The 27,320-nt window shown below is 37.7% G+C and overlaps 1 protein-coding gene across 1 annotated transcript; it reads left to right on the forward strand.

Moving 5' to 3' along the window:
• Window positions 1–1,940: 1,940 nt before the first annotated feature.
• TM4SF18 (transmembrane 4 L six family member 18) lies at window positions 1,941–25,891 on the forward strand. Its single transcript, XM_059921870.1, has 6 exons — window positions 1,941–2,115; window positions 2,207–2,400; window positions 5,092–5,181; window positions 19,082–19,224; window positions 22,905–23,085; window positions 23,859–25,891. Exons 2-6 carry the CDS (start codon window positions 2,224–2,226, stop codon window positions 23,871–23,873), a joined length of 606 nt encoding a protein of 201 aa, XP_059777853.1. The 5' UTR covers window positions 1,941–2,115; window positions 2,207–2,223; the 3' UTR covers window positions 23,874–25,891.
• The last annotated feature ends 1,429 nt before the right edge of the window (window positions 25,892–27,320 follow it).

Raw genomic sequence — 27,320 nt, forward strand, 5'->3', positions numbered from 1 at the left:
TCTCCCCATCATCCCCACAGCTCTAGTAAATGTGACTTTAGGTTGCTTCTATGTCCCTGGGGGGAGGGGGTGCGGAATCTAGTGACCAGACTTTGTTGATGCACTTTGCTAAAAACACTACAGGAAAATAAAAAAATCACATCCATTAGGGGGTGCCACGAAACCTCTTTGGAACCCATTATAGTTTGACTACTAGTTTCTAGTTTGTTTTATTTGAATCCAAATGTGGCTCCAAGTAGCTCAAAATATAAGTATAGGTATATATATATACTTATATAAATATAAGTATAATACAATTTAAAAGTATTCATATAAAAATAAGTTTTTATTCTCTTGAATTAAAAGCAATTATGTTATGGAGTGTTAGTACTTTCTGGAGGATAATACAAATTAAATATAAATACTTCTAGGGTTAAGATTTTCAGGGTTCATGATACAAAACTCTTTGGGTATTGAGAGGAATAAATAAGCAGACTTTACTTCTGATCTCTGTACCATTTTGACCATTATGTCCCTATAACTGCTTTTTTATTATTAATGATGGCTCCATTTACTGCCTGCTCCTTCTCTATCACCTGATACTGTGTTTTGCACACATAATCCTGTTAACCCACACATTATCTTTGTGGGGAAGGTACTGTTTTTTAATTCCCATTTCACAACTTAGGAAGTTGAGACTTAAGAAAGTTAAGTCAAGCAGGGTTCTGAGGTTACCAGCAGAAAGTGGCAATGAGGTCAGGGAACCCTTGAATTCTTTTGTTTTGTTTTGTTTCGTTTTTGGCTGTGGCACGAAGCTTGTGGGATCTTAGTTCCCAACCAGGGATTGAACCCGGGCCCTCGGTAGTGAAATCACAGAGTGCTAACCACTGGAACGCCAGGGAATTCCCAACCCTTGAATTCTTCTTTTTTTTTAATTAATTTTTATTGGAGTATAGTTGCTTTCCAACCCTTGAATTCTTTACACCACTGTGTACATTATCTTTAACATATTAGTGCCAAGATTCCTTCCCATAATCCTCTCCTTATGTCATCAGAAATACAGGGATCTGTGGCTCTTTAAATTTAGGGCAATAATTAGGAAGGGAGTAGAGAATGGACTTGAGGACATGGGGAGGAGGAAGGGTAAGCTGAGACAAAGTGAGAGAGTGGCATGGACATATATACACTACCAAATGTAAAATAGATACCTAGTGGGAAGCAGCCGCATAGCACAGGGAGATCAGCTTGGTGCTCTGTGACCACCTAGAGGGGTGGGATAGGGAGGGTGGGAAGGAGACACAAGAAGGAGGCGATATGGAGGTATATGTATATGTATAGCTGATTCACTATGTTATAAAGCAGAAACTAACACACCATTGTAAAGCAATTATACTCCAATAAAGATGTTTAAAAAATAATTATAATTTGGAAGGGAGAATTCCTAAATTCACTTCAAACTTATTACTTATAAAGTCTTAATCAAATTACCCAACTTATTTTACCTAGGCAGTAAGAGATATGAATTTATTCCTGTTATTATTTTATTGCGAGGTAGAGATGATAGATGTGAACGCTTTAGAGGAAAGCTGTACCAGTCTTATAACAATAAACTCAGCAACTGTGATGTCTTGTTTTCCTAACTCACCAGTCTTTCCCTTTCTTTGTCCTTTTTGTGCCCCCTGCAGTTTAAACAGTGCTTGGTGAATAGTGAGCATACAATAAAGAACACTGAATAAAAGACAGATACATAAAGTCAGAATATTTGAGCAAACCGCACATCCGGTGCCAGTATAAGATCCCTTGGTAGTTTTCTCTTTAGCCCCTCTGTTCACTGTGGGGTGAAATTTGCCAGACTCCATTCCAACCCCCCCTCCAACTTCCTTCTGCAAACATGCCCAGGATTCAGTCTTGAGTGCTCTAATCCAGAGGAAAATGACTTATTTTAAAAAGCAGTAAAAACATCACATTCCTTTGGCACAGGATGAAGACCAGCTCAGCTTTTCAGCCGTTGATCTTTGTCTATTGTTCTCCAAACAGTAAACCACTATTTCCACACCGACAGATTGCAGGCTGCAGTTCTGTCCGAGTCCTGGGCTCCTCATGAATATGAACTGAAGGGCTCTGACCCAGAAAGTGGTAGGTAATCTCGGGGCGGGGGCAGGGGGGAGACAGGTAAGGAAAAAAAAACAGGCTTGATGTAATTCTACACTCTTGAAATCTCCTGCAGGTTCTGAGCAGGGTAACATGGGGTCTTGGAAATGTGGAAGCTGCCTGAGTAGTCTGCTGATTCCTCTTGCACTTTGGAGTATAATTGTGAACATATTATTGTATTTCCCCAATGGGCAAGCTTCCTATGCATCCAGCAATAAACTCACCAACTACGTCTGGTATTTTGAAGGAATCTGTTTCTCAGGTATTATGGTAAGTGTGACTTTGGAGACTTGGGATTGCAGAAGGGGGAGTTTTTACTAAGAATTAACTTGTTCCTAGTGAAAATGATGAATCATGGAAAAATCATTCTTCTAATCCTTGGTTTGGGTTTGGAAGATGGATGGGGGTAAAAAGGCAGAGAGTCCATGAGGACTTGGAAGGTAGCTTTGTTTTCAGTAAGCTGCTATTTATGTAGCTCCAGCAATGCAGGAAATTAGTCCTAATGAAAGTTGGTGGGACACTGGCCTATAGAAATATTATATCCTCATGAAAGCTGTGTGTCAACTTATGCTATTTAATCTCCAGTGGCACTGCTCTTTCCTAGAATGGATTTTCTGTCTGTACTCAGGATTTCTCTAGCTTGGAGTGGTATTAAGACAGTGGGAAAAGCAGAGATTTGAAGATTCAGACAAACTTGAGTTCCAATCTAAGCTCTGTCATTTGTGTCAAGAGACCTTAAAGCAAGTTACTTAATGTCTTTGGGTGGGTGTTTTTGAAAACTAAATCGGAGTATCCACAGTAAGAATCCATGGATGTTTTTATGACGACTTTGTGCTCTTTAAAAACAAACTGATAGTAAATCATGTTGGCAACTCAGAGGAAAAGACGTTTTTCCTGATCATACCATTTCTAAAAAAAAACCACACTGTGCACTGCAAGCTTTCTATACCAACAAGAATGCAAAAAAAAAAAAAAAAAAAAATCCATTATAATCTATCTCTACATCTTTGTGGGTGTTTAATTAGTATAATATTTGAATAAATATGTTGGAAAGCAGTTTCATTTATTTGTCATTTTGCACTTTAAATTAATAAACTTTGAAATATTAATACACAATGCTACTGAAGGTGCTATGTGCTAGGTACATAATGACTGTTGGTGGTGGTACTATGAATAAATGCAAGCCTTTGGGAGAAATTTTTCATATGATATATTAAGATCCATGAAAATGCTTATGTCTTTTGACTTGGTAATCCTAAATCTGAACATTCATTCTGAGGAAATAATCCAAAATAAGGAAAGAAATTTATACATAGATGTTTGTGGCAGCGTTATTTATAATAGCAAAAAACTAGAAGCATCCTAGCATAGACATGGCAAAATAGATTATGGTCCATTCACTTTATAAAGGATGAAAATTGTAGTTATGAACATGTAGCAACATGGAAAACACATGTTATTTTGTATTAAGTGAAAAAAGATATAACAAAATTGTGAATACATTATGATTGAAATTATGTAAAATATACACATGTGGGAGTACATACCTAAAAACATGTGAGAGTAGTGGTATTTTGGGTAATTTTCCTCCATTATTCTTGAGCCCTTTGTATTGTAGCTATATTTTACAACAAAAAGAGAACAAAGTTTCTCTTTAAACACGGGCTATGCCTGTGTTTCTCCTTTGACACAGGACTCTAGGGTCTAGGTCTAATTATTTCTAACAATATTGTAATGAAGCTGGTTACTGCACCTGGTTTATTGTGGCTTATCTTGTCATTGTTTCTCTCAATATATAATTGTAATAAGTAGAAGATTTGCAAGACATTACTAAAGCTAAACCAGAATCTCTTTAAAATTGTGTTAATTAATCGTGTTGAAAGGAGGAGAATGTAGGAATGTTTGCTTATATTCCATGTAAAATTTAAAACTGTAAAAAGAACCTATTCTCTATTTTTCACTGTCTAGGAATTCTTGAAAAATATTCTTTCAAGATCAAATCCTTTTTGGAGAAAGGAGAGGAATATAGATAAATAATTAAATGGATAGATAAATGACAGCTGAAGGAATTTGGAAACTGGAAATATTCATTACAAGGAGTAAAATAACAATGAACTCAACTACAAGATTCAGTACTGAACAGTAGAAGGAAAGGATAGGTGGAGAATTTGCCAGAAGCAATTCATGGTCCATACCTGCCCAAACCAAGGACTATAATATTGGGCTGACCAAAAAGATTGTTTGGGTTTTTCTGTACCTGAACGAACTTTTTGGCCAACCCAATAGTAAAGAAATCCATGTTCTTTCCGGAACTTGAGCCCTTTGTCTAAGATACCAAGAAAAGGAAGTAGAATACACTGAATTCTCCCTGTTTGTTGGCTTCATACAGACAAACCCACTGGAAAATCTGAATCTAAGATGATCTGAACACTCGGGGAAATTGAATTTACTTTACTTTGGATTAAGAGATTTAGTTTCAGATTAACCATACCTTTCACCTGCATTCCCAGAGGGCAGTAAGTAGAAAGAGGCTGGCAAATGGCAAAGTCTGGTGAATGGTTTTCCTTTGTCCTCCACAACTGAGTCAGTGAGAAGTACATGTTTGCTGCAGAGGGTGGTATTCTCATGTCCATACCATTTGCCCCTCCTTAATCATTAGCTTTTGATAACTGATAACTATAATAATAACAGCTAACATTTATCAATCACATGTTATGAATCAAGCACACTATTCAAAATTTTATGTAGAATAGCTCATAACAACCCAAAGAGGTGAGTTCTCAGCACCATTTTATAGGAAAGGACTCTGGAGTTCATACAGTTATTAAGTGGCAGAACTGGGATTTGAACCCAGAGCTACCTGATCCCAGAGTCTATGCTCTGAAACACTGTTTTCTGATTATGAGTATGAATGAAAACTAGTATTCCATTTCTGATATTTTTTTCTCTTCCCTACTATAGATGCTTATAGTTGCAGCAATTCTTCTTGTACTGGAGAATGATAACAACTATAAATGTTGCCAGAGTGAAAACTGCAGCAAAAAATACATGGTAAGAACAATAGTATTTTGAGGATGGTTGAGTGGGCTCTGGCTTTCTTTCCTCTCATTTGGAAACACGAAAATATTGACACTATTGTACCCTCTCCATCATCCTTTCAGTTCAGAGCCCAAGAGTTTACTCCAAAAATTATCTATTTTGTCTACAATTTTCCTCCACTTTTGTTCTGCTGATATTCTTCTAGCAATTCAAGATTTAAAGATACATGAAATTAGAAAATAATATTACCTTTTCCTAACTGGGTTTCTGTGAGTCTATTTTTTCCCTTATCAACTTTATTGAAGACTAATTTACATATTATAAATGCCATCCAATAAAAGTGTAAAATTCCATGAGTTTTGACAGTTAACTCCACCCATGAAACTACCATCATAGTCAAGATATGGAACATTTTCATCACCCCCAAAAGATAATCTTTGACCTCTTTTTGTCATTATAGATTAGTTTGTATTTTATATAAATAGAATCATACAGTATTTGTCTTCTGTATCTGGCTTCTTTCACACAGCATTAAATTTATCCCAGAGTTGGGTATATATGATGTACATTTTTAAAACTAGAACTTTTAAAATAATTAAAATAGAGTCAAGAGAGAATGATACAACCACATTTTCTAAGCCTATGCTCAACACATAGGCACTGGGTTCCTGTATTTCCACCATTATCCCCCTCCCCCTCCCCATGTCATCACTTATTCATATTTGCATAGCACTTTATAGTTTGTTCACATTTACCCAATGAATTATATCACTGCTACTCCTGTTTTATAGATGAGTCACCTGTGACTAAAAGAGAATATGATTCATTAACTAGGAGGAGCTTTGCCAGAGGTCTGGGAGGCATTCTTTGCAGCAGTGGTTCCACATGTTGTCGGCACATTGCAATGGTCTGGGAGCTTGGCCTTAGAATCCCACCCCCAGAGACTCTGACTTAGTTGGTCCGAGGTGCAATTACATTTAAATATGCAGCCAAGATGGTATGGCTTACTTTCTTTGACTGTTGTTTTTGGAAGATGAAATTAGTTGTTTAATTCACCATTGTGCCCCTAGTGGGGAAGAATTAGAAGACCAAAATACTCTCCCTCTGTGTGTGTGTGTGTCTACTTTCTTAACCAATTGAATCAAACACCCCCCAGTAACTGCTGGTATTATGCTACAGAAAAGCTTTCAAAATGGTCTAGGTGAAGCAATGGATTCAGGTAAATTTTAATCTATGTACTCAGGGAATTTCTAGAAAAGAAATGTTTGTACCATTAAGTATCTAATAAAAATCCATGTGTTCAATATGCCTTAACTCATTATTAGCATCTCCAGCACGAATGGATGCTAGAAATAGTGTAGAGTCTGGACACTGTCTTATAATCAACATTGGATGAGATGACTGGCATCTCAGTGGGAAGAGCAGGAGGAAGGGAGAGAGGATTCCCTGGATTTTCTGCTTGGTTCTTTCAAAGTATGCTCTAGGATGGGGTCCTAACTGATATGCCCCCAGATGCCAAATACCTGATGGCAGTGAAATATGTGAAATATGTAGACATTAGAGCAAATTTTCTATTTAAGGAAGAGAGGGAGCTGCTACTCAGGTCCAGCCAATTGCTACCACTACAATATTGGGCAATTCTCAGTTTTCAATAGGAAGTAGAAATATGGAGTTTTAAGTAAAACTTCACAATTATAAAATGTTGGCAATTAATTCTCATTTAAACTAAATAAAACACATCTTGCAGGCCAAATTTCAGTCTGCACCAGTTTGTAACTTCTGAAGCTCTAGAATGGAAATTTAGTTCACCTAAGATTCATTTTGTACAGGAGAAAAAAAAGTTTTCCTCAACCCTCTTTGGGTGCCTGCTTGGGTCTGAAAATTAATCTGATGACAGGTTAACATGAGAAAAGCATACAAATTTTATTGAATTTTTACATGTACATGTGTGATTTCACAAGAGAATGAAGACCCGAAGATGTGACTAGAGCAGGAAGCATCTAAACTTTTTAAATAAAGAAATAATAACTTTGTGAAGAATTGACAAGACAGAGAGATTTGGGTTAGGGATAGAAAAAGGTGAAGAAGTAACTAGGAAGATAAGGTTTAGTTAAGCAAGGTTTATTTATACAGAGTTCTTGGCCCCAAATTTTAGTCTCTGGTAATAAGAATGTCTTCCTTCCTCCTGGTACAGGGAGGGTATCTTTCACATGGGAGTTTTTTTTTTTTTTTTTTTTTTTTTAAACATCTTTATTGAAGTATAATTGCTTTACAATGGTGTGTTAGTTTCTGCTTTATAACAAAGTGAATCAGTTATACATATACATATGTTCCCATATCTCTTCCCTCTTGCATCTCCCTCCCTCCCACCCTGCCCATCCCACCCCTCCAGGTGGTCACAAAGCACCGAGCTGATCTCTCTGTGCTATGCGGCTGCTTCCCACTAGTTATCTATTTTATATTTGGTAGTGTATATATGTCCATGCCACTCTCTCACCCTGTCACATCTCACCCCTCCCCCTCCCCATATCCTCAAATCCATTCTCTAGTAGGTCTGTGTCTTTATTCCCATCTTGCCACTAGGTTCTTCATGACCTTTTTTTTTTTTTTCCTTAGATTCCATATATATGTGTTAGCATACTGTATTTGTTTTTCTCTTTCTGACTTACTTCACTCTGTATGACAGACTCTAACTCCATCCACCTCATTACAAATACCTCCATTTCATTTCTTTTTATGGCTGAGTAATATTCCATTGTATATATGTGCCACATCTTCTTTATCCATTCATCCGATGATGGACACTTAGGTTGCTTCCATGTCCTGGCTATTGTAAATAGAGCTGCAATGAACATTTTGGTACATGACTCTTTTTGACCTATGGTTTTCTCAGGGTATATGCCCAGTAGTGGGATTGCTGGATCATATGGTAGTTCTATTTGTAGTTTTTTAAGGAACCTCCATACTGTTCTCCATAGTGGCTGTATCAATTTACATTCCCACCAACAGTGCAAGAGTGTTCCCTTTCCTCCACACCCTCTCCAGCATTTATTGTTTCTAGATTTTTTGATAATGGCCATTCTGACCGGTGTGAGATGATATCTCATTGTAGTTTTGATTTGCATTTCTCGAATGATTAATGATGTTGAGCATCCTTTCATGTGCTTGTTGGTAATCTGTATATCTTCTTTGGAGAAATGTCTATTTAGGTCTTCTGCCCATTTTTGGATTGGGTTGTTCATTTTTTTGTTATTGAGCTGCATGAGCTGCTTGTAAATCTTGGAGATTAATCCTTTGTCAGATGCTTCATTTGCAAATATTTTCTCCCATTCTGATGGTTCACATGGGAGTTTTATGACCTGTTTCAGGGAAGAAGGGTGAGAAGGTGGGGAAGGTCAGAGTGAACTTCCTGCTTCTACCATTTCCTCAAACCCCTTCAGCTTAAGATATTAATATGCCAAGGTGCTGTATTTTGGGGTAGTGTGTCTTGAACCCCATCATTCTTCTGTCTGAAACTTCCCTCAAGAAGTTTCACAGTCCAGAAACTGAAGGAGTAGATTGTCCCATAACCCAATGAACCAGTCCCTCAGCCCTGGACATTTGCATGAAAACAAACAAACAAACAAACACAAACAAGTTAATGGTTAGAACAAACTATAAACTCAGTTTTTGAGTCTAGAGGGCAGCCAGTTGAGAAGATTTCTAGATGTTGGACTCCAAGCATCTTCAGATGGAGTGAGAACAGGAAAAGGTAATCTGACACTTCCCTGGTTCATCGTTTGAATGTCTCTGGGGATGTCATCAGGTGTTCTGGTGAACTCTCTGAGAGACCTACACAGCGACAGGCACAAAGATTGTTTAATATGAGCTATGGTGGTGCTTTCTCTGAAGTATATATCAAGTTGTCCAGCTTTAGCTTTGTCCAGTTTTGGGAAAAGGGCAGTTGTAGTTCTCAATGATTCCAAATCAGAAGGATGGGAGAAAAACTGGAAACATTAATTTGGGGAACTGTAGCCAGATATTGGAGGAAACTAAAAGAATTTAGGACTCAGTCCAGTGTATAGGTAGATAACAAAAACTCAAAGACAATGAATAGGACTAGAATCTGATATCCATGAGGGTGTGTTGTGACTTTCCAATGAAACATATTTTTTTCTCTACAGTCACCCTCATTTCTATCAGAAATAACCAAAGTAAGACTAATTTGTTTGTGAAATAAATCTAGTCTCATTAAACTTGGCCTGATTATTTACATAAGTGCAGCAAGAATAGTGATGACCATATAGGCTCTTTTAATGCCTACTTTGCTGGAACTTTTCCTAAAGAAACTCAGATCAGACTTTTAAAATCCTCTCCAGGCTAAGAAGACAAGCCAAGAACTTGCCATCAGACTTTGTATAAAATTCCTATAGATTTGGGTTAATTTCTCTCTTCTTTAGGTCCCCCCAAAATCCTGAGATTCCTGGGCCTGCCAGGAAGTGACTTTCCTTACTCACCTGGTAAAGCTGCTGGAAACCCTGTAAACAAGGTACCAGGCCACTTTTTCCAAGGAACTTCATTGGCTCCATAAAGTCAACCTTAGATCCTTAAAGTTGTCTGGTCATATCTGATTCTATGAACATTCTCAAATATGACATTCTAGTCAAAGCCTTGGTAATATAACCAATGTTTCCAATTGTGTCCTGATGCAAGGAGAACAGATTCTTATTGAACTTATGCAAATAATTATATTTCCATAAATACAAGAAAAACCACTAAGGGTTTTCAAATTTTGGAGGGATCAAGTAGGGAGAAAAAGTAATTGTTTCATCTTTGTTCATAAAGGTATGCTTTACAAAATTGCTCTAAGTCATAGATAGCTGAAGAGAAAAAACAGTTTCCTTAAATATGGAAAGCAAAATATTAAGGAACCAGCAAAGTTTTAAAGAGAAAGTAATAAAGAATTATAACTCATCAGTTTATTCAGTCCCATGTAATTAATTTTTCTTCTGCTTGGTTTTGTGTTAGCCATTTTATGAATCCATCAGTTTCTCCATTAGAGTTGTGGAAATTTTTCAGTTCAGTGATATGATCTTAATGTTATCAGAAACCTGTACTTGTTAGAGTTCTTTCCATGAATCACCTTTAAGACAAGCACTTCTGCAAAAGCATCAGGGTAAAACAATAACTCTCTGTAAATGACAAAAGACTTTTCAATTGCCCTGGTTAAACATCTGATGAGAGTTTATTATAATGCAAAAGACAATAAAATTTGGTTATTTCTGAGACATACAACATTTTAAGATAATAACTAGAATTATGACTGATAACGTTATACCAGGATATAGATTTCTAGAAATGCCATATAATTTCTGGAACACATATAATAACGTGTACCCATACAAATATAGCCTAAAAGGTTAAAAAATCACTTCTTATTTGACAAAGCTTCCCATATAATTTAACATATCAAGTAAACCTAATTAGTTTGGTATCGCTCTCTCTCTCCCTCTCTCTCTCTCTCTTAAAGGACAGAGAACAAAATTACTGAGATGTTCCAGGGGCCCTCTGGAAAATCCCAAATTTAGTTTGAGGTCAAGAAGACTTCATTTAGAATTTAATTTGGGGGGAAATTTGCCAAAAATATCAAATAGGATCATGTCACTGTGAAACAATACATAGTGATCCATTTAACTCAAGTTAAACAATTTCAAAGGTAAATACAGAAAGTTACATAGTTGTAAAAAAAAAAAAACTTGACTCTTTAAGACTCAGTTGTCTTAAGTAATCAAAGATGTGGTAAAAACAAACAATTCCCTGAAGCCCAGGGAATTATTCTGATACAACACAAAATCTTTGCTTTTTGGGTAGATTACCCAAAAGGTTAAAAGCCTTTCATGATTTCTTATCAAGTGGAGACCAATAGTCCAATAAAATTTGTCCTTTTAGGGGTGATAAGACCCAATTCTAGTTTTGCATCAGTGTACTTTTTTTTTTTTTTTAAGCATCTTTATTGGAGTATAATTGCTTTACAATGGTGTGTTAGTTTCTGCTTTATAACAAAGTGAATCAGCTATACGTATACATATATCCCCATATCTCCTCCCTCTTGTGTCTCCCTCCCACCCTCCCTATCCCACCCCTCTAGGTGGACACAAAGCACCAAGCTGATCTCCCTGTGCTATGCAGCTGCTTCCCACTAGGTATCTATTTTACATTTGGTAGTGTATATATATCCCTGCCACTCTCTCACTTTGTCCCAGTTTACCCTTCCCCCTCTCTATGTCAAGTCCATTCTCTACGTCTGCATTTTTATTCCTGTCTTGCCACTAGGTTCTTCAGAACCTTTTTTTTTTTTTTTCTTTATCCATATATATGTGTTAGCTTACGGTATTTGTTTTTCTCTTTCTGACTTACTTCACTCTGCATCAGTGTACTTTTGATATTAAGTCCAGCTTGACCATGTAAGATTTCCTCTCTCTCTTTTCTCAGCTCTCTCTATTCATTCAATTTGTCCTTTTTTCTCTTTCTGAACAACCAACTTTTTTACTTCAGGAGAAAATTACTGTTTTCCCTTAACAAAAACACATCTCCATAATTCATACCTTTAACCAAAAGCACATTGTACTTTTCTTGCATACAGAGTCATTCCCTTATTACTTCTAGTAGCTTTAATTACATACATTAGAATTGTTAACTCTTAGAAATTTTAATTTCTAGTGAAAACTAGGAAGTAAGCAATTGTGAACTGTCTGTTACATATGAACATTCTGTTGATTGGAAAATTTATGAAGATATTATTCCATAATTTCTGGAAGTATACATTTCCTCATAGTACAATTTTTCAGTGTGGCACAAGACATGTTTACTAACAAATTCAAATATCTTTAGTTCCTCTATGATAGGAAGAAAAAAGTAGGTAAACTTATGTTCAGTATTTAATGTTTCAGTATCTTATCTTATTCATAAATGATCTAGATATCCAATGAATTTCTATCACTTAACTTAGTATAAATTTAAGGTTTCAAGTTAGCAAAAAGATTTTGGAAGCTTTTTTTCTTTTGCTGTATTTCTCACCTGTGACTCATTTATTTTTTTCACTGGAAGTTTGTACTTCTTAATCTCCCTCATCTGTTTGGTGAGGAAGTTATTTTAAAGTAGACATATTTTATAAAACATAATTATTGTTGAAAAGTTCATTTATAAACTTTTATCACACATTTATTTAATTCACTTGTTCTTAATTATGTTTAGATTACTCATGAACATTTTATGAGACACTAGACAAGGTTAGCTGTTATCTTGTTATTTTTCTGATTAACAAACTTTATAACATATATATATTAAACAAGCATAAACGTCATAGAAACAAAGAATCTAAAAATTAAACATATAGCTTCTCTCTTTTTTTAACTACTGTGCTTGGCAGACATTAAACAATGTATTTTTAATGTATGTTTTATTTTTAGGTTGAATTTATGGTTTTTATCATCTTAAACATCTAGTAGAGATATGTTTTTTTCACTAGTAAACCTAGTTAGAAAAAAATCATATGACCGCATTATATTTAATGCTGACAACTCTAAAGTTATGCCTTTTTTTCCAACAATTTTAAAACTAGCTTTATTTACCAAAGATTATTCCACATCATGTGAATGAAGCTTTGAATTAGTTTTTATATTTCTGAGAGTTTTAGGAATACTTAATTTATGTGAGTGCTCATTTTTTTAAAATTTTATTTTATTATTATTTATTTATGGCTGTGTTGGGTCTTCGTTTCTGTGCGAGGGCTGTCTCTAGTTGCGGCGAGCGGGGGCCACTCTTCATCGCGGTGCGCGGGCCTCTCACTATCGCGGCCTCTCTTGTTGCGGAGCACAGGCTCCAGATGCGCAGGCTCAGTAGTTGTGGCTCACGGGCCCAGTTGCTCCGCGGCATGTGGGATCTTCCCAGACCAGGGCTCGAACCCATGTACCCTGCATTGGCAGGCATATTCTCAACAACTGCGCCACCAGGGAAGCCCTGTGAGTGCTCATTTTTATCTACACTAATTTGAATAGAACTCCTTTGAGAGATTTGATAAATTAATTTGGTAATAACATTGGGAGATAGGAAAATATCTCACATCTATAACATACATATATTGACACAAATAAACATATAGACAGATGCAAACAGAGATCTTATAGCTTTTGTTTTTAAATTTTAACCATGTGTCAGGTACATTAATACAAAACTCATTAGTTTATAGAAGAATCCAAATTGGCAGATAGAACAAATTATGGTTTTCCATTCATATGGCTAAACCTTTTTACTGATATTTATGGAGATGACTTTTAAGATTTGTATCTGCCCTTGACAAGTAAACTTATGGAGGCTGTGGACTAGATTTTGAGTAAGGAAGCTTTTATAGTTCTTTTTTTTTTTTCAAAGCCTCTTTTCCTTTTTTTCCCCTCACTCTCAGGTGGTTGTGAACAGTGTTTTAGCTACCTCCTGGGATGTTTACATTTCAAAAACATGGTAAGAGTTACATCTCTGAGGGACAGAGAAAAGATATAGGTTTTCTCTTAGCTGGAGTTTTAGGACATATTTTTCTATTATCAGAAGTCTAGGGTAATTACTACTTAAATGTTTTCGTCTTTTTCTTGAATGCAGGACAGTTCTGTTTCCAACATCCTGATCTTTTACAGTATCTGCCAACATTTTGTGTTAATATCAATAGAAGAGGTTTGGGGATTGGTAAGGTTTAGTGCACTTTTGATTTTACAGCTGCATTTATGGTTTCGTAAAGCCTCAATTCATAAGACAAGGACAGCTGTATTTTAATTCCTCAAAGATTTGGTTTGCAGCCTGAATGATATCAAGGGGCTGACCTGCCTATCCGACTACATTACCTTCAAGTTGCTTCCTTATATCAGGTGGAAGATTTCCAACTAAGATGGAAATGGAAAGATTTCTATGTTCTAGATTTAGAGCTGTGTGTCTTTGGAATGTTTTCATAAATCATTCCACAAAGCCTTCTCATGTTTTCTTTTCCTGTGAGTACAGAGCTCTATTTCTGCTTAGGAGAGGAGGCCTTCACAAAAAATGTTCCTATCAGGCTCTGAATATCAACCTCAAATTCTGTCAACTTCTGACCATAAAGCTCTTTAGGAAAAAAAAAAAAGTTTCAAATATTTAAACCAAAGGTATACTTTATCAAGTGACTCAAAACCAATACTTAACCATGGATGAAGAGGTGTCCCCAAAGAGGGTGCAAGAGATGCAGCTTTCTGAAGATCCAAAACCACTTCCAGAGATAACTGTTGGGCTGCACTCTACTGTGTTTGTCCAGCTGTGTTTGTCCAGCTTCAAGACTAAAGAAAGAGCCTGGAGTCAACAACAGAGACATCAATGGTTTAATGGATGGGGGAGCTTATGCATCTGAAGCAAGGTTCTGGAGCGACACCCCATTGTGTGCAACGGATGGAGGGCAGGATGTGGTGGCAGTCTTTGCTCGTGGGGGGGGGGGCGGTGTAGATTGCCAACTATAGGGGGAATTATGTCAGGTTGGCTCATCAGTTTCCAGGGAAACCAGCAGAGGGGCACGCCCTTCACTGCCTCTTTGATAAGAACAGTCTTTAAGTGGGGGCTGGGGCAAGTACGTAGGAAGGTCAGTCTTGTGTGTAGGGAGTAGGTGAAGCAGGCACTGGTGAGCAGGGAATGCACAGAGAGCAAAAGAGCAACCATCTTGAGTGGCCTGACCATACAGTAGCCAAAAGAAAGGAAACTTGGACAACCGCTCCGCAGAACTGGTAACAGTCGAGAGAATACTAGCCACAAATGGGGCTCAGCTACATTTCTGTACCGCCATGCTGGGGAAGCTTGCCCTCTGACACTTGGCTGCCTGCAAAAGCAAGACCTGACACTTGCGTGCCCTGATGGGCAGAAAGCCAAGCCAAATTCTCAGGACACAAAACAAGAGACAAACAGGAAAGCAATAGCCGTCCCTGGGAGGGAAAAGATCGATAACCAGTGGGTACCCCGAAACCAAGTTGGAATCAGAATCACAATCTCAAGAACTAATTCTTGCAAATGTTTTTCTCCTGCCAATCTGAATCTGGAAAGGAGAGGACCCTTATCTCCTTCACCCGACTGGTCTCCCCAGGCAGAGATTGAAGAGATAACTTGGCAAGAATTCTTCTGCCAGCTTTTGTCAGAGGTCTAGGATCTCTGACTGCAGTTTCCAGATTGAGCAAGGTGTTCCCCAGGAGATGGCGCCCCACGGTGGGTCCCAGAAACTGTAGGGGAGAAAAAAGTTTTCCTCAACCTTTTTAGAGTCCCTAACTGGGTCTGAAAATTAAACTGACAAAGACAGGTTGAGAAAAGCATACAAATTTTATTGAATTTTTCCATGTACACAGGAGTCTTCACAAAAGAATGAAGACCCGAAGATGTGACCAGAGCAGGAAGTTTCTACACCTTTTAGACAAAGAAACAACAATAAATTTGTAAAGAATTGGCAAGTCAGAGGGGTTTGGACTAGGAGTACTAAATGGTGAAGAAGTAACTAGGAAGGTAAGGTTTAGCTTAACAAGGTTTGTTTACACAGATTTCTTGGCCCCAAATTTCCAGTCTCTGGTAGTAAGAATGTCTTCCTTCCTCCAGGTGCAGGAAGGGTATGTTTCACATGGGAGTTCTTTGACCTGTTTCAGGGAAGAAGGGTGAGAAGGTGGGGGAGGTCAGAGTGAACTTCCTGCTTCTGCCATTTCCTCAAACCCCTTCGGTTTAAGATATTAATATGCCAAGATGCCATATTTTGGAGCAGCATGACCTGAACCCCATGAACTTCTTGGTTGCTATCCATTCCTCTGTGGTGTCACATCTTCTGCCAACATTCTGTGGGTTGTTATCCCTGGAAAACAAATACTGGCCAAATAAGGGCACTTGAAATAATAGATAATATTTTGATTATGCTTTTCACTTTTCAAATAATTTTTATATGCATTGTATCCTTTAATTTTTGAAACAGCCCTATTATGTAGGCGCTGTAACCATCTACATCATCTACATTTTATGGACAATGAAACTGTGACTCAGAGAGATTCTTATTCCCACTTTATTTTGAGGCTTACTTCAATTGTGCAATTGTATCCACTCATTAGATTGTAATTTATACATGTATACATATATACATATTATGCTATGGTTGCAAATTCACCAAATGAAGAAATTCTTCACTAATCTTTCCAGCGAACTGCTTAAGGCCATTTGGTAAATAAGGAGCTCAATCTTTTGAAAACGTCCTTCTTCCTTTTTCAAAGATGGCATTGGCGAATAGGTAAATATTTTTTACAAAGTATAACTAACAGAAATCTACTGTAAAAAAAACCTATTTATCTCATTCCATGACAAGGCAAAACTCTATTACAATCAATATGAGAAACATAACTTGAAAGAGCTTTCCATCATATGTGAAGTTGCCAATGAATTACTAGTATCAAATAGGAAAAAAGCATAATTGTTCTTTCCTTCTTTGTGTTTTTAAAATACTTTTTTTCTGATTTTCCATAATGATCATGTATTGATGTTACATTTATAAAATAACTCCAAGCAAAGAAATATAATTTGATATAAACTTTGTTCCAAAAATTGCAGGTTTTTTGTTCTTTTTCTGGTCTCAGCTTTTGAATTTATCAACTGGCTACTACATGTTTCTGTTTGGCCATCCTACTCTCACTTGAAATCAACATTTTAAAAACTAAATTAACTTTTCTCCCAAACAATACTGCTTTTCTTGACATCCCTATTTCTGTCTCCTTTTCACTCAAGTCCCAAACTCTGGAATTTTTTACAGCCCATTTCCAGCTACTCATTTCCTCCTCAATGTCTTTTTGTCCAGTGCATGTCTTTGTTGCCACAACTTGACGTTTTCTCCACATGGAATTCTTATTTGGGGGCTCTCTCACTTCTGGTTGGTATGTCACCACTGCCAGAGTAATTTTCCAAAATCATTTATTGGTTCATGTCACTTCCTTGCTCAAAAATTAATTCCGTGGCTTGTTAGAAAAACAGCTATTCCAGGTCTAAGGCAGCATAAATTCAAACTGATCTTGGGACATCTTGTGCGAGGAAGCAAGGAAGTGTTCAAAGAATGATAGGGGTACGTTGAAGGGTACAGGAATTGACTTGAAGGGATGTTCCCACTGGTCATATTTGAACCATTTGAGCATTGAAAGGAATAATAAAAATTATGAGTTATAACATAATGAATTAGAATATCCGTGCATCCACAATAATACAGAAAGAGAGGGGCAGAGGAGAGAAACGGGAAATAGAAGTTCTTCTGTACAGAAAAATGATAACTTACAAATGCAGGAGAAATGAAAGAATTAGAGAAACAGTACATTACAACCGCTTATTGTGATAATCGGTGATCAGTGAATATGAAGATCGTCAGTAGATGCTAAATCCATCTGTTGAAATGTCTTTAGGGAACAAGATATGACACAGTCTCAAAGAATTACCTCACAAATTACTTCCTAACTGCAAAGTAGAAAATGTACATTTATAGATCTGAAGGGCACCACTTTAACCAAGAGATCAAATTTAGCATCATCAGTAACAGTGAGAGGCCCATAATGTACCCACACCAATCACATGTTCTTGCCAAAGTGTTTAATCCAAGTCCAATTGTGAGGAAACAATCAGAAAAGCCCTGAATGTGGGACTTTCTACAAGACAACTGGCTGGGATTCTTTAAAAACAATTTAATATCCTGAAAGAAAAAAGGCAGCAAGACTACTGTAGATTAAAGGAAACTAAAGAGATGTAACCTTGTGCATAAACCTTCATTGGATCCTGTACAAAAAAGGGAAAACAATTGTAGAATAATAGAATATCTTTATTCTTAGGACATAAGCGCTGGTGCGTTTAGGGGTGAGATATCCCAATGTCTGGAACCTACTTTCAAATGGTTAAGCAACAAAAATGTAAATAAATATATGTGTTTGTCGATGTACATATACATACCGAGAGAGAGGGAGAGAGAGCAAGCAAAAATGGTAAAATAGTCACAAAAGTTGGGTCTAAGAAAAAGGTACTATACTTTCAACTTTTTTGTAGATTTGAAAAAAAAGTTTTAATAAAAGGCTGTGGGAGAAAAATCCACTTACCCTGAAGGATGAAGTCCAGTCTCCTTGATCCAGCATCCAAGGCCACCTTCTGCCTGGATCTCCCAAGCTACACTCACGTTATAAGTGATATAAGGGCTGGATTGTGTCTTATCAACCCTGCTTTCTCAGTTTTAGCACCATGCCAAGCTTCTCCCCTCTACTCATCTGTAGGAATCCCTTTTAGATCAGATCAATCTACTTAGTCTCACAACTTGGCTTGTATGGATCTGTTGGTGAACATTGCTCATTCTTTCTACTCAAATGAAAATACCCTCCTCCCCATCAATCCCATCCTCACTTGAGTATAAACATGACCATCTAGGCTAACACATGATATTTCCCCACGTATTCCTGTGTGCGAACATATTCAAATATCATCTTCATAAGAGAAAAACAAGGATCATAGCTTTTGATTTTTAGAGAACCCACCCTACCTAGAAAATAACATGTCTTCAATAAAGAAGTATAGCTTGATTGATCACATCCTTTCATTGCATTTATGTATGAGATGGTCATTATTTTGATATCAAAGCTCCAGAAAAAAAGGGGAGAAATTTAGTAAATTTACTAATTTTCTCTATGGAATGCCAAAGAAAAAAATCATTTAAAAACTTATTTTTAAAATCAGGTGGGTTTGGATTAAATGTTTCCTTTTTTTCTGTGGACATTTGTCATTACACAGGCTGCACTAGGCTTGGATGAGTAGGGGAAGTTACCTATCTGATTCACAATATCCCCTTGTCTCATTCTATGGCACTAACCTCCTTCTATGTTTAATTTAGACACTGCTGTCGATGATCTTTTCTGCCCTTGGAATTGCTTTCTCTGGATACTGCCTGGTCATATCTGCTTTGGGCCTTCTTCAGGGCCCTTACTGCCGCACCCTTGATGGCTGGGAGTACGCCTTTGAAGGCACTGCAGGACGGTAAGGAATAATTCCCTGATTTGGGAGGAAGTCTGAAAGTCAGAAACACCTGGCTTCATGCTCATACTCATTTTCCATGATCACTTTGTGGTTCTGTGTGTCTACCTTAGTCCAGAATGTTCCTAATAGTTTACTAATGTCCAGACCAACTTGTTCCTACACAGAACTCTGTTTAGATATTTTTTTTCTCCAGTCTTTTAATGTCACATGCATTCACTATTTTAAGGCTGTCGTGGACATTTCCGAATGAAAGGCATGTTTCTGCCATACTGCAGAACAGGGCTTCGTCGTTATTGGGGTCTGGCAACTGCTGGAGCTTGGGGCTTGAGTGGCTCTGGGCAGTCAGTGTTGCTTTGTGGCCAGGCTGGGAGAGAATCACAGTGCCCTTGGATGGTGCCATCCGGAGCTATACCATTAGGGGCCACACGGAGGTAGAACCAGGCAAGGTGAGCAGCCAAGTGAGATCCAGGGACATGAGTAGGTGCAGGAGTTTGTGGAAGGAGCCAAGAGCTTATCAAGCATGTACTGAAGAAGAGTCCAAGCGGTAGCCTTGCTCTAAAGGCTGGTAGTTCAGTCAAGTGTTGAGGGACCCAGTCCTGGATCACAGAATGCCTCACACTGGCATTGTGCTGGCTCATGGGCCTACCAGCTCAGGAGGGAGCAGGGCCCAGACAGAGATACAAGAAGATCTACTCAATCTCTCCCTGTCTTGTGCTGCACAGACAATTCCAATGGAATAAAATGAGGGAGTGTCGGTACCATCCCCTGGGGAAGTTACACTTTCTTCTCAACTCCCCATGGCTGGCTCTATTGTTCAAAGCCCACATCCATTTGAGGTTTTACCTGCTCACCTCAGCCTGCACAGCACAACTGCTTCTGTGCCCATAGCTGCCTTTCTTCTAAAGTGTCCACGAGGTACCCCATGCTGTGAGCAGAGCTCTCCCTCAGGTCAGGAGAACCTAGAAAATTACTTCAGGTCTTTCTGAACACTTGGAGGAGACACTCCTTTGGGATTGAAAGGGCTCAGGAAAGGGGACCCTAATGTAGAAAGTCCCACTGGGTACAAAGGGTTGTTCTTTATGCCACCAGCCCCTGAAATTTTCCCCACCCCCAAAACAAGTAAGCCTCCAATTTCAATGCAGGAATCTCAGGCTGCCCACATGCCTCTTCATTCTTCCTTTAAAGTTGCCCTTGATATTTGTATTCACCTGATTCCAGCTCTATAAAAGTGTTTAGAGGTGAAACATTGGAGGCCATGAAGGGAAGCTAAGTTTCTGGGCCCCTAAAGAAGTTTCCAAGGCTTGGTGAATGCAAGGTGGAACAGCTGTTAATGTTGAACAAATCAGCTGAAAGTTGCCCAAATCACCTCTTCATACGTACATTTATTCAACAAATATTTATTAATCGCCTACTATGTCCCTGCCTTGGATTAGTTGCTAGACAATCAAAGATAAATGACACAGGTTCACTTCCTTCTGGAAACTCACGCAGATCTGACAGAACATTCTGCTGAGATGGAAGCCTTAGAATGAACATTGCCCTTTAAAGCACAGAGCTTCAGTGCTTGTAGATCTGGGTTGAAGTCTCCCATCTCCTACTTACAAACTGTATGGTCTTAGACAAATATCTGGATATCTCTGAGCCTCTGTAAACTGGAGACAATAATCATTCCTACCTCACAGAACTGAAAATTAAACAGAAGTAAAGCACAGCTTAGATTTAATAAATTCTCGACATGCCAGATTTTATTATTAAAATCATTACTTTGCATAACCTTCTATACCCCATGATGGTCTTCCATCTGCCAAGTGGACAGCAAGTTCAGCCATTAAGTTCAGCCACTGGCATGGTGACCAGCGAGGATCCCGAATCAGTTTCATTCAACAAGCATTTGTTGATCTTTGCAATGCCCCAGGCACTGCCTTAGGCCTTAGACATGGCCATTCAGAGATGCATAAATCACAACAGTTTCTCACAGTACACTGTGTAGCGAGGAACTAGATATACAGATATAGCTATAGACAGAACTATAACATAACGAAGTACATGTTGTGTTAGGACGGTATATAGAAATTGCGGAGAGAATGAGTATCAGGGCAAATTTCTCTACTCCTTCCAGACCTTGCTAGTGCACTTATGACTCATTCTGTTTATACAAGAAGAATAAATAGGACCGTATCCTAGGAGAAAAAGAGAAATCCTGCAAGGCATCTTGCTTTAAAGTGTTGGATGATCTGTGCAGAGTATATACTGGGAACAGTCTAGAGTAAGGATCTTGAAGGGATTAGCTTCCCTGGTGACTGAGGCTGAGTTAGGAGTAGGAGGGTGTATGAAGTGGGTCTAGGGAAATGATAAGAGGAAATTACATCTATATTGTGCTTTATAGGTTCCAAAGCATTTTTACATATGTCTCATCAAATATTCACAATAACCCTAGGGTTAGATATTTTATACCCATTGTCCAGATCAAAGAGGTAAAGTCCCTGGCCCAAGATCCTACAGATCCAGGAGTTCTGACTCCATATTCAGTGCTGTTTACCCCTTGAGACCTAAGGTCCATTAGCAATACCAAGAAATTCTCAGAGTGCCTCTCAATGTCCCAGAGCATAGAGAATAAAAAATTAAAAAGGGAGGAAATAGAGAGTTAAGGACCACTTGGCTGGCACCAAGGTTGCTTGAAATGCTGTTTTGAAAAAAGGCATCTTGCTATTAACAAGATATTTACAAACAGCTCTGCCTTGTAGCTGGGCTTGATTGTTTTTGTTTGGGGGATTTCTTGGTTTTTGTTTTTTTTTTTTTTTTTGAGGAGACCAGTTTTTAATTTCGTTCAACAAAGAGAGTGTCACTCTTGGAGAAATGCTAATGGCCATAGCTGACCTGGAAGTGGGCAAAAGACAGGATAATTCAGCATGGTTTTAAGACTATCTTAAAAGTGGAGGTAGTTTAATTCTCAAAATCCTGTGCTACGCTAGACTGATTGAACCGTTCAGTCTTTTGTTTTTCCACCTCATAATCTCAATCTTTTTAAGAGCTGCAGAACACACAGTGGACCCCAGACCAGCAGCATCAACATCACCTGGGAACATAGAAACCCAAAGTCTCCACCCCATCCAGACCTTCTGAATCTGAAACTCTAGGCTGGGACCCAGCAATCTGCATTTTCACAAGCTTTCCAGATAACCTTGATGTATGCTCAAATTTGAAAACCATTGTTCTAAAAGGCTTTGGGACAGAGTCTAAGAATAATAGCATCATTTCTCTTTGCTCTTTTACCACCTGTGTGATTTTATATCCAGTGCTAGCTCAGCCCTGTCCCTGACAGCCTAGGCTAACTTTGGACTCCTAGGAAATGGTCAATCTCTACCTCTCTTGGTATTGACATGTGCGGCCTTTCATTGCTGTTGAACTCTTCAGTATGCATCTTGCCTCCTAAGTGAATTAGAATTGTCTGAGGCAGGCACCATGTTCATAATAAGCATAGCCCTGTGCTATGCACACTACGTGTTCAATTATGTATCTGAATAATTTTATATATTAACTCACATTTAATAATATTGTTTTTTAATCATATATCAGTATCTTAATTTCCCAAACATATGAAAACCTGTAGCCTTCTTCCTTGGACCAAGTCTTTAGGCTTGGCCATGCATCATGTTGACCATTTCCTTCCTCTCTCTCAGTTTCCTTACAGATTCTAGCGTATGGATTCAGTGCCTGGAACCAGCACATGTAGTGGAGTGGAACATCATCTTATTTTCTATTCTCATAGCTCTCAGCGGGCTTCAAGTGATTGTCTGCCTCATCAGAGTAGCCATTCAGTTGTCCAAGATACTGTGTGGAACCTATTCAGTCATCATCCAGGTAACAGAACCCCACTGGCACCTGTACCTCCTCCATTTTACCCCCACTGTCCAGGATTCAATGGATCTTGTTGGAAGGATTTTAGAATTCTATCATTTTCTTTCCATTCCTACTGCCCTCATGTTTATTCAACCTCTAATACCTCAATTTTTTCTAATATTCCAATGTGTCTGTTGGCTTATCTAAATGGATTGAATCGATGGGATAACTATAAAATCACATTCCATGTTGTATGGTGAAAACACCACAGGTGTTTTAAATGAGCAATGTTTCTATGTAGAAATAACTCAAAGCTCAAAGAAATCTTAACATTTATTGAGAATGTCCCTGTTCATAAAATAGTCGAAGGCTCACAACCTAATCCCAGTGATATAATTTCTCTTTTGAATGCTGCTGCATTCAAATAATCCTTCTTTATATTGAGTCATTAGTGAGTGGTTTTGAAGAAGAAAAATATGTCTTTATCCTATTGAAATTACTTCTGCTTCATCTGCTAAAATATTAATGTTAATTTAATTATGGTGGAAACTGCTAAACCTATCCAGCAAGTCCAGAGTAAAGAGAAATCACGAATGAGACATCTTGCATCTTGTTTAACAACATATAATGTATAATACCTTTCCTAGTAGTTTCAAATAGATATTTTCCTATTCTATCATGTTTTGCATATAAACTATAAGTTTAAGTTGCTACTTGGATTATGGATTATTAATCAAGTCAAGTTTACTCACTTTGTTTTTCTTTCTTTCTTTCTTTCTTTTTTTTTTTTATAGCCTGGAATCATTTGAATAAGAACAAGAATGTTCTTCTTTATCAAGATATGGTCATCTACCTGTGTCTATTGTATGGAATTGAGGGCCATATTCAGATGATGGCTTTTTCTCCAGTTTGAGTTTATTGTCCTCATTGGAAGTGCCTTCCATGCTGTCCTTCCGTTTAGAATTTTTTTCTAAGCTATATGTGTCAGGATCTTCAGAAATGTTCATACCCTTTGATCAAAAAAATCCAATTTCTATAACCTATACTATGAAAATAAATAAGAATACAAGATAAAGCTTTATGCAACTACATATATTTGAAAATTATTTAATATTCTGGGAAGTTAGAAATACCCAGAAAGTCTAACTTTAGGGGAAGGATTAAATAAAACATGGTACATTAGTTGTAATATTATGTAAAATGATGATTTAAAGATTATGAGTAGTACTATGTGAAAAAGCAGATTATAAATTTATGTTTACAGTATAAGCGTAACTATCCAAAACAAACAAAACAAAACCAAATGACCAAAATACAGGATAAAAACTAAATCTAGATCGATTTACACAAAAATGTCAGCTGTGGTTGATTTGGGTCATAGGTGACCCTTCCTACTTGTCTATATTTTCCAAGTTTTCTTTATTATGTTTTACTATTAAAATACTTTAAAAAAAAAAAAAACACATTTTTACTATTTAAAAGCTTTCCTATTTTTCCAACCTTTAAAGGAATACACTTTTTCCAAATGTTTTCCAACATTGACTATCTGTAAACATCACAGAATAACACTTCAATCAATGTTCAGTGGGGAAAGTAGTGAGATAGATAAAGCCAAATAATGTTGCACATAAACTTATATAATCTAATTGAGCTCTTGGCATTATTTTTTTACTCCCGGTGGTGAGTATGGTGAGCTACAAGAAGTAGACTTGAAATGAATGAGCAGTTGAGGACATGCTCAGTGGGTTATAGAAAGTGACCACTGACCAGTTGATACCTGTTTCATGGGGAGCTACCACTAAATATTTATTTTAAAAAAATTTTTAAAGTAAAACATTTATGAACTTTCTACTTATACTTGGCATGACCTTCTGGAGGACAGCAGTCATGTTTTATATTTTTCCATCATGCATAGGGCCTAGCCCAAAGCAGACATAGGAGACACTCAATGTTGGACATTCATGCCAGGCTTTTCTGCTCCTCATGGCTGCTCTGCTGAGTACCTGTCTCCATCATGGACCCACTGGGCCTTAACACTTCCACCACTTCCCCATTGCCCTCCTCCACGGACACTGTCAACATTGCTCTACCAACACCTGCCTGGCAGTGGTAGCCAGTAGTCTGGAGAATGCCTCTCTCCTTGGTGCCTGCTCAACCTATAGCCTCCTTTAAGATAGCTGCCCTGTCCACAGCCTTTGCTGAAGTGAGCATCTTGAAAGCAAGCCATGTTGGGTACCACATGACCCTCATGACCGGGACTTAGCTGACAGAACTGGGACCGGCACCCAAGCCATGGGCAACCTATTGTCACTCTAGTGGCCAATGATTTAGCCTAAAGTGAAACACTGTCCAAATGAGATTGGTGGTTATTCTTGCTTGAAAATTTGAATTATGAAACCAAAAATGAAGCAACACGGACATTGCTGCCAGGAAAACAATTAAAGGATGAGGAAGAAAGCCAGCATACAGAGAGTATCTGATTACTCTATCAAGCCCACAAGCTTGTCATATCCAGCATCTTCTTTCTCCAAAAGGTTCCTCAGTCCTCTTGTAAATGAACTTCTGGCAGGTCAACCCCACCAGTTTGTCATTAAGACTGTCTCCATTGTGTTTAGATTCATTATGGTACCATACATTGAGTGGACCATGAACGGATGTCAGCTGAATGACTCCACCACAGAACTGGAAACAATGTCTAACAACAGGGGCACAGTCAAATTCAGTACAGTATATCTATCAGTAAATCAAATATTAACACAGCCACCCAAATTTTGTATTTAAAGAGTATATGCTGATGATGCAATTTTAAATAAAAACTGTATATAAATCTTTGTGTGCAGTGTGAACCCAAATTTTAAAATAACCATACAATTACATGTAGACGTGTATAAACGTTCAGATACGTAGAAAAATGACTGGAAAATACCTAAAGGTTAATAGTTAATAATTATCACCAAATGATGAGACTATGAGTTATATTTCTTGTCTTTACATTGTTCTATATTTTCGAATTTTCCTTGCATTACTTGAAGAATTAGAAAAAAATGTCATTTAAAAAGCAAGTATCCTCTAATCCTTTCTGTAAAATCCATTTAAGAACCTTAAAGTAGGAAAGAACTGGACATGAAGCTATGTATGTGATAGCCCTTTTCCTTACCTTTTTTAGAAGGTACTCTTTCCATTTTTTAAGTCTCAGATTGAATATTGCCAATTAATCCTAATTAAGAATGATTTCCATTTTGTTCATTTATGCTCTTTATTTATTATTTCTCTCTTATTTTCCTTGCTTCTTTCTCATTGTACTTTTCTTGACTTCTTAAATTGAAAGCCTAGCTTATTAATTTTTAACCTTTATTCTTTTCTTAAAATAAGCATTTACGACTATATAGTGGTTCCCTCTCACTTGCTGGAGATACGGTCCAAGGCTCCCATTGAATGCCTGAAACCACCAGTAGTACTGAACCCTATACATACTATTTTTTTTCCTATACCTATAAACCTATGATAAAGTTTAATTTACGAATTAGGCACAGTAAGAGAATAACAACAATACTTAATAATAAAACAGAACAATTGGGCTTCCCTGGTGGTGCAGTGGTTGAGAATCTGCCTGCTAATGCAGGGGACACGGGATCAAGCCCTGGTCTGGGAAGATCCCACATGCCATGGAGCAACTAGGCCCATGAGCCACAACTACTGAGCCTGCGCATCTGGAGCCTGCGCTCCGCAACAAAAGAGGCCACGACAGTGAGAGGCCCGTGCACCGTGATGAAGAGTGGCCCCCGCTTGCCGCAACTAGAGAAAGCCCTCGCACAGAAACAAAGACCCAACACAGCCAAAAATAAATAAATAAATAAATGTTTTAAAAAAAAAACAACAATTATAACAATATATTGTAATAAAAGTTTATGAATATGATCTCTCTCTCAAAATTTCTTATTGTTCTGTACACACCCTTCTTCTGCTGCTGCTTATGATAACATGAGATAATAAAATGACCACATGATGCAATGAGATGAATGATGAAGGGATTGTGATGTAGAGTTAGGCTACTATTGACCTTCTGACCCTATGTCAGAAGGAGGATCATCTGCTTCCGGTTATCATGGATCATTGGGCCATGATGATATTGATGATGATTGGATGTCAGGAGTGGACGATGTCAATGGCTGGGGATCCCAGGCAGGACAGAGCAGGGCAGCATAAGATTTCATCACACTGCTCAGAAGGCATGCAATTTAAAACTTATTTAATTG

Source organism: Balaenoptera ricei, chromosome 4 (assembly GCF_028023285.1).
Source record: "Balaenoptera ricei isolate mBalRic1 chromosome 4, mBalRic1.hap2, whole genome shotgun sequence".
Taxonomy (NCBI): Eukaryota; Metazoa; Chordata; class Mammalia; order Artiodactyla; family Balaenopteridae; genus Balaenoptera; species Balaenoptera ricei.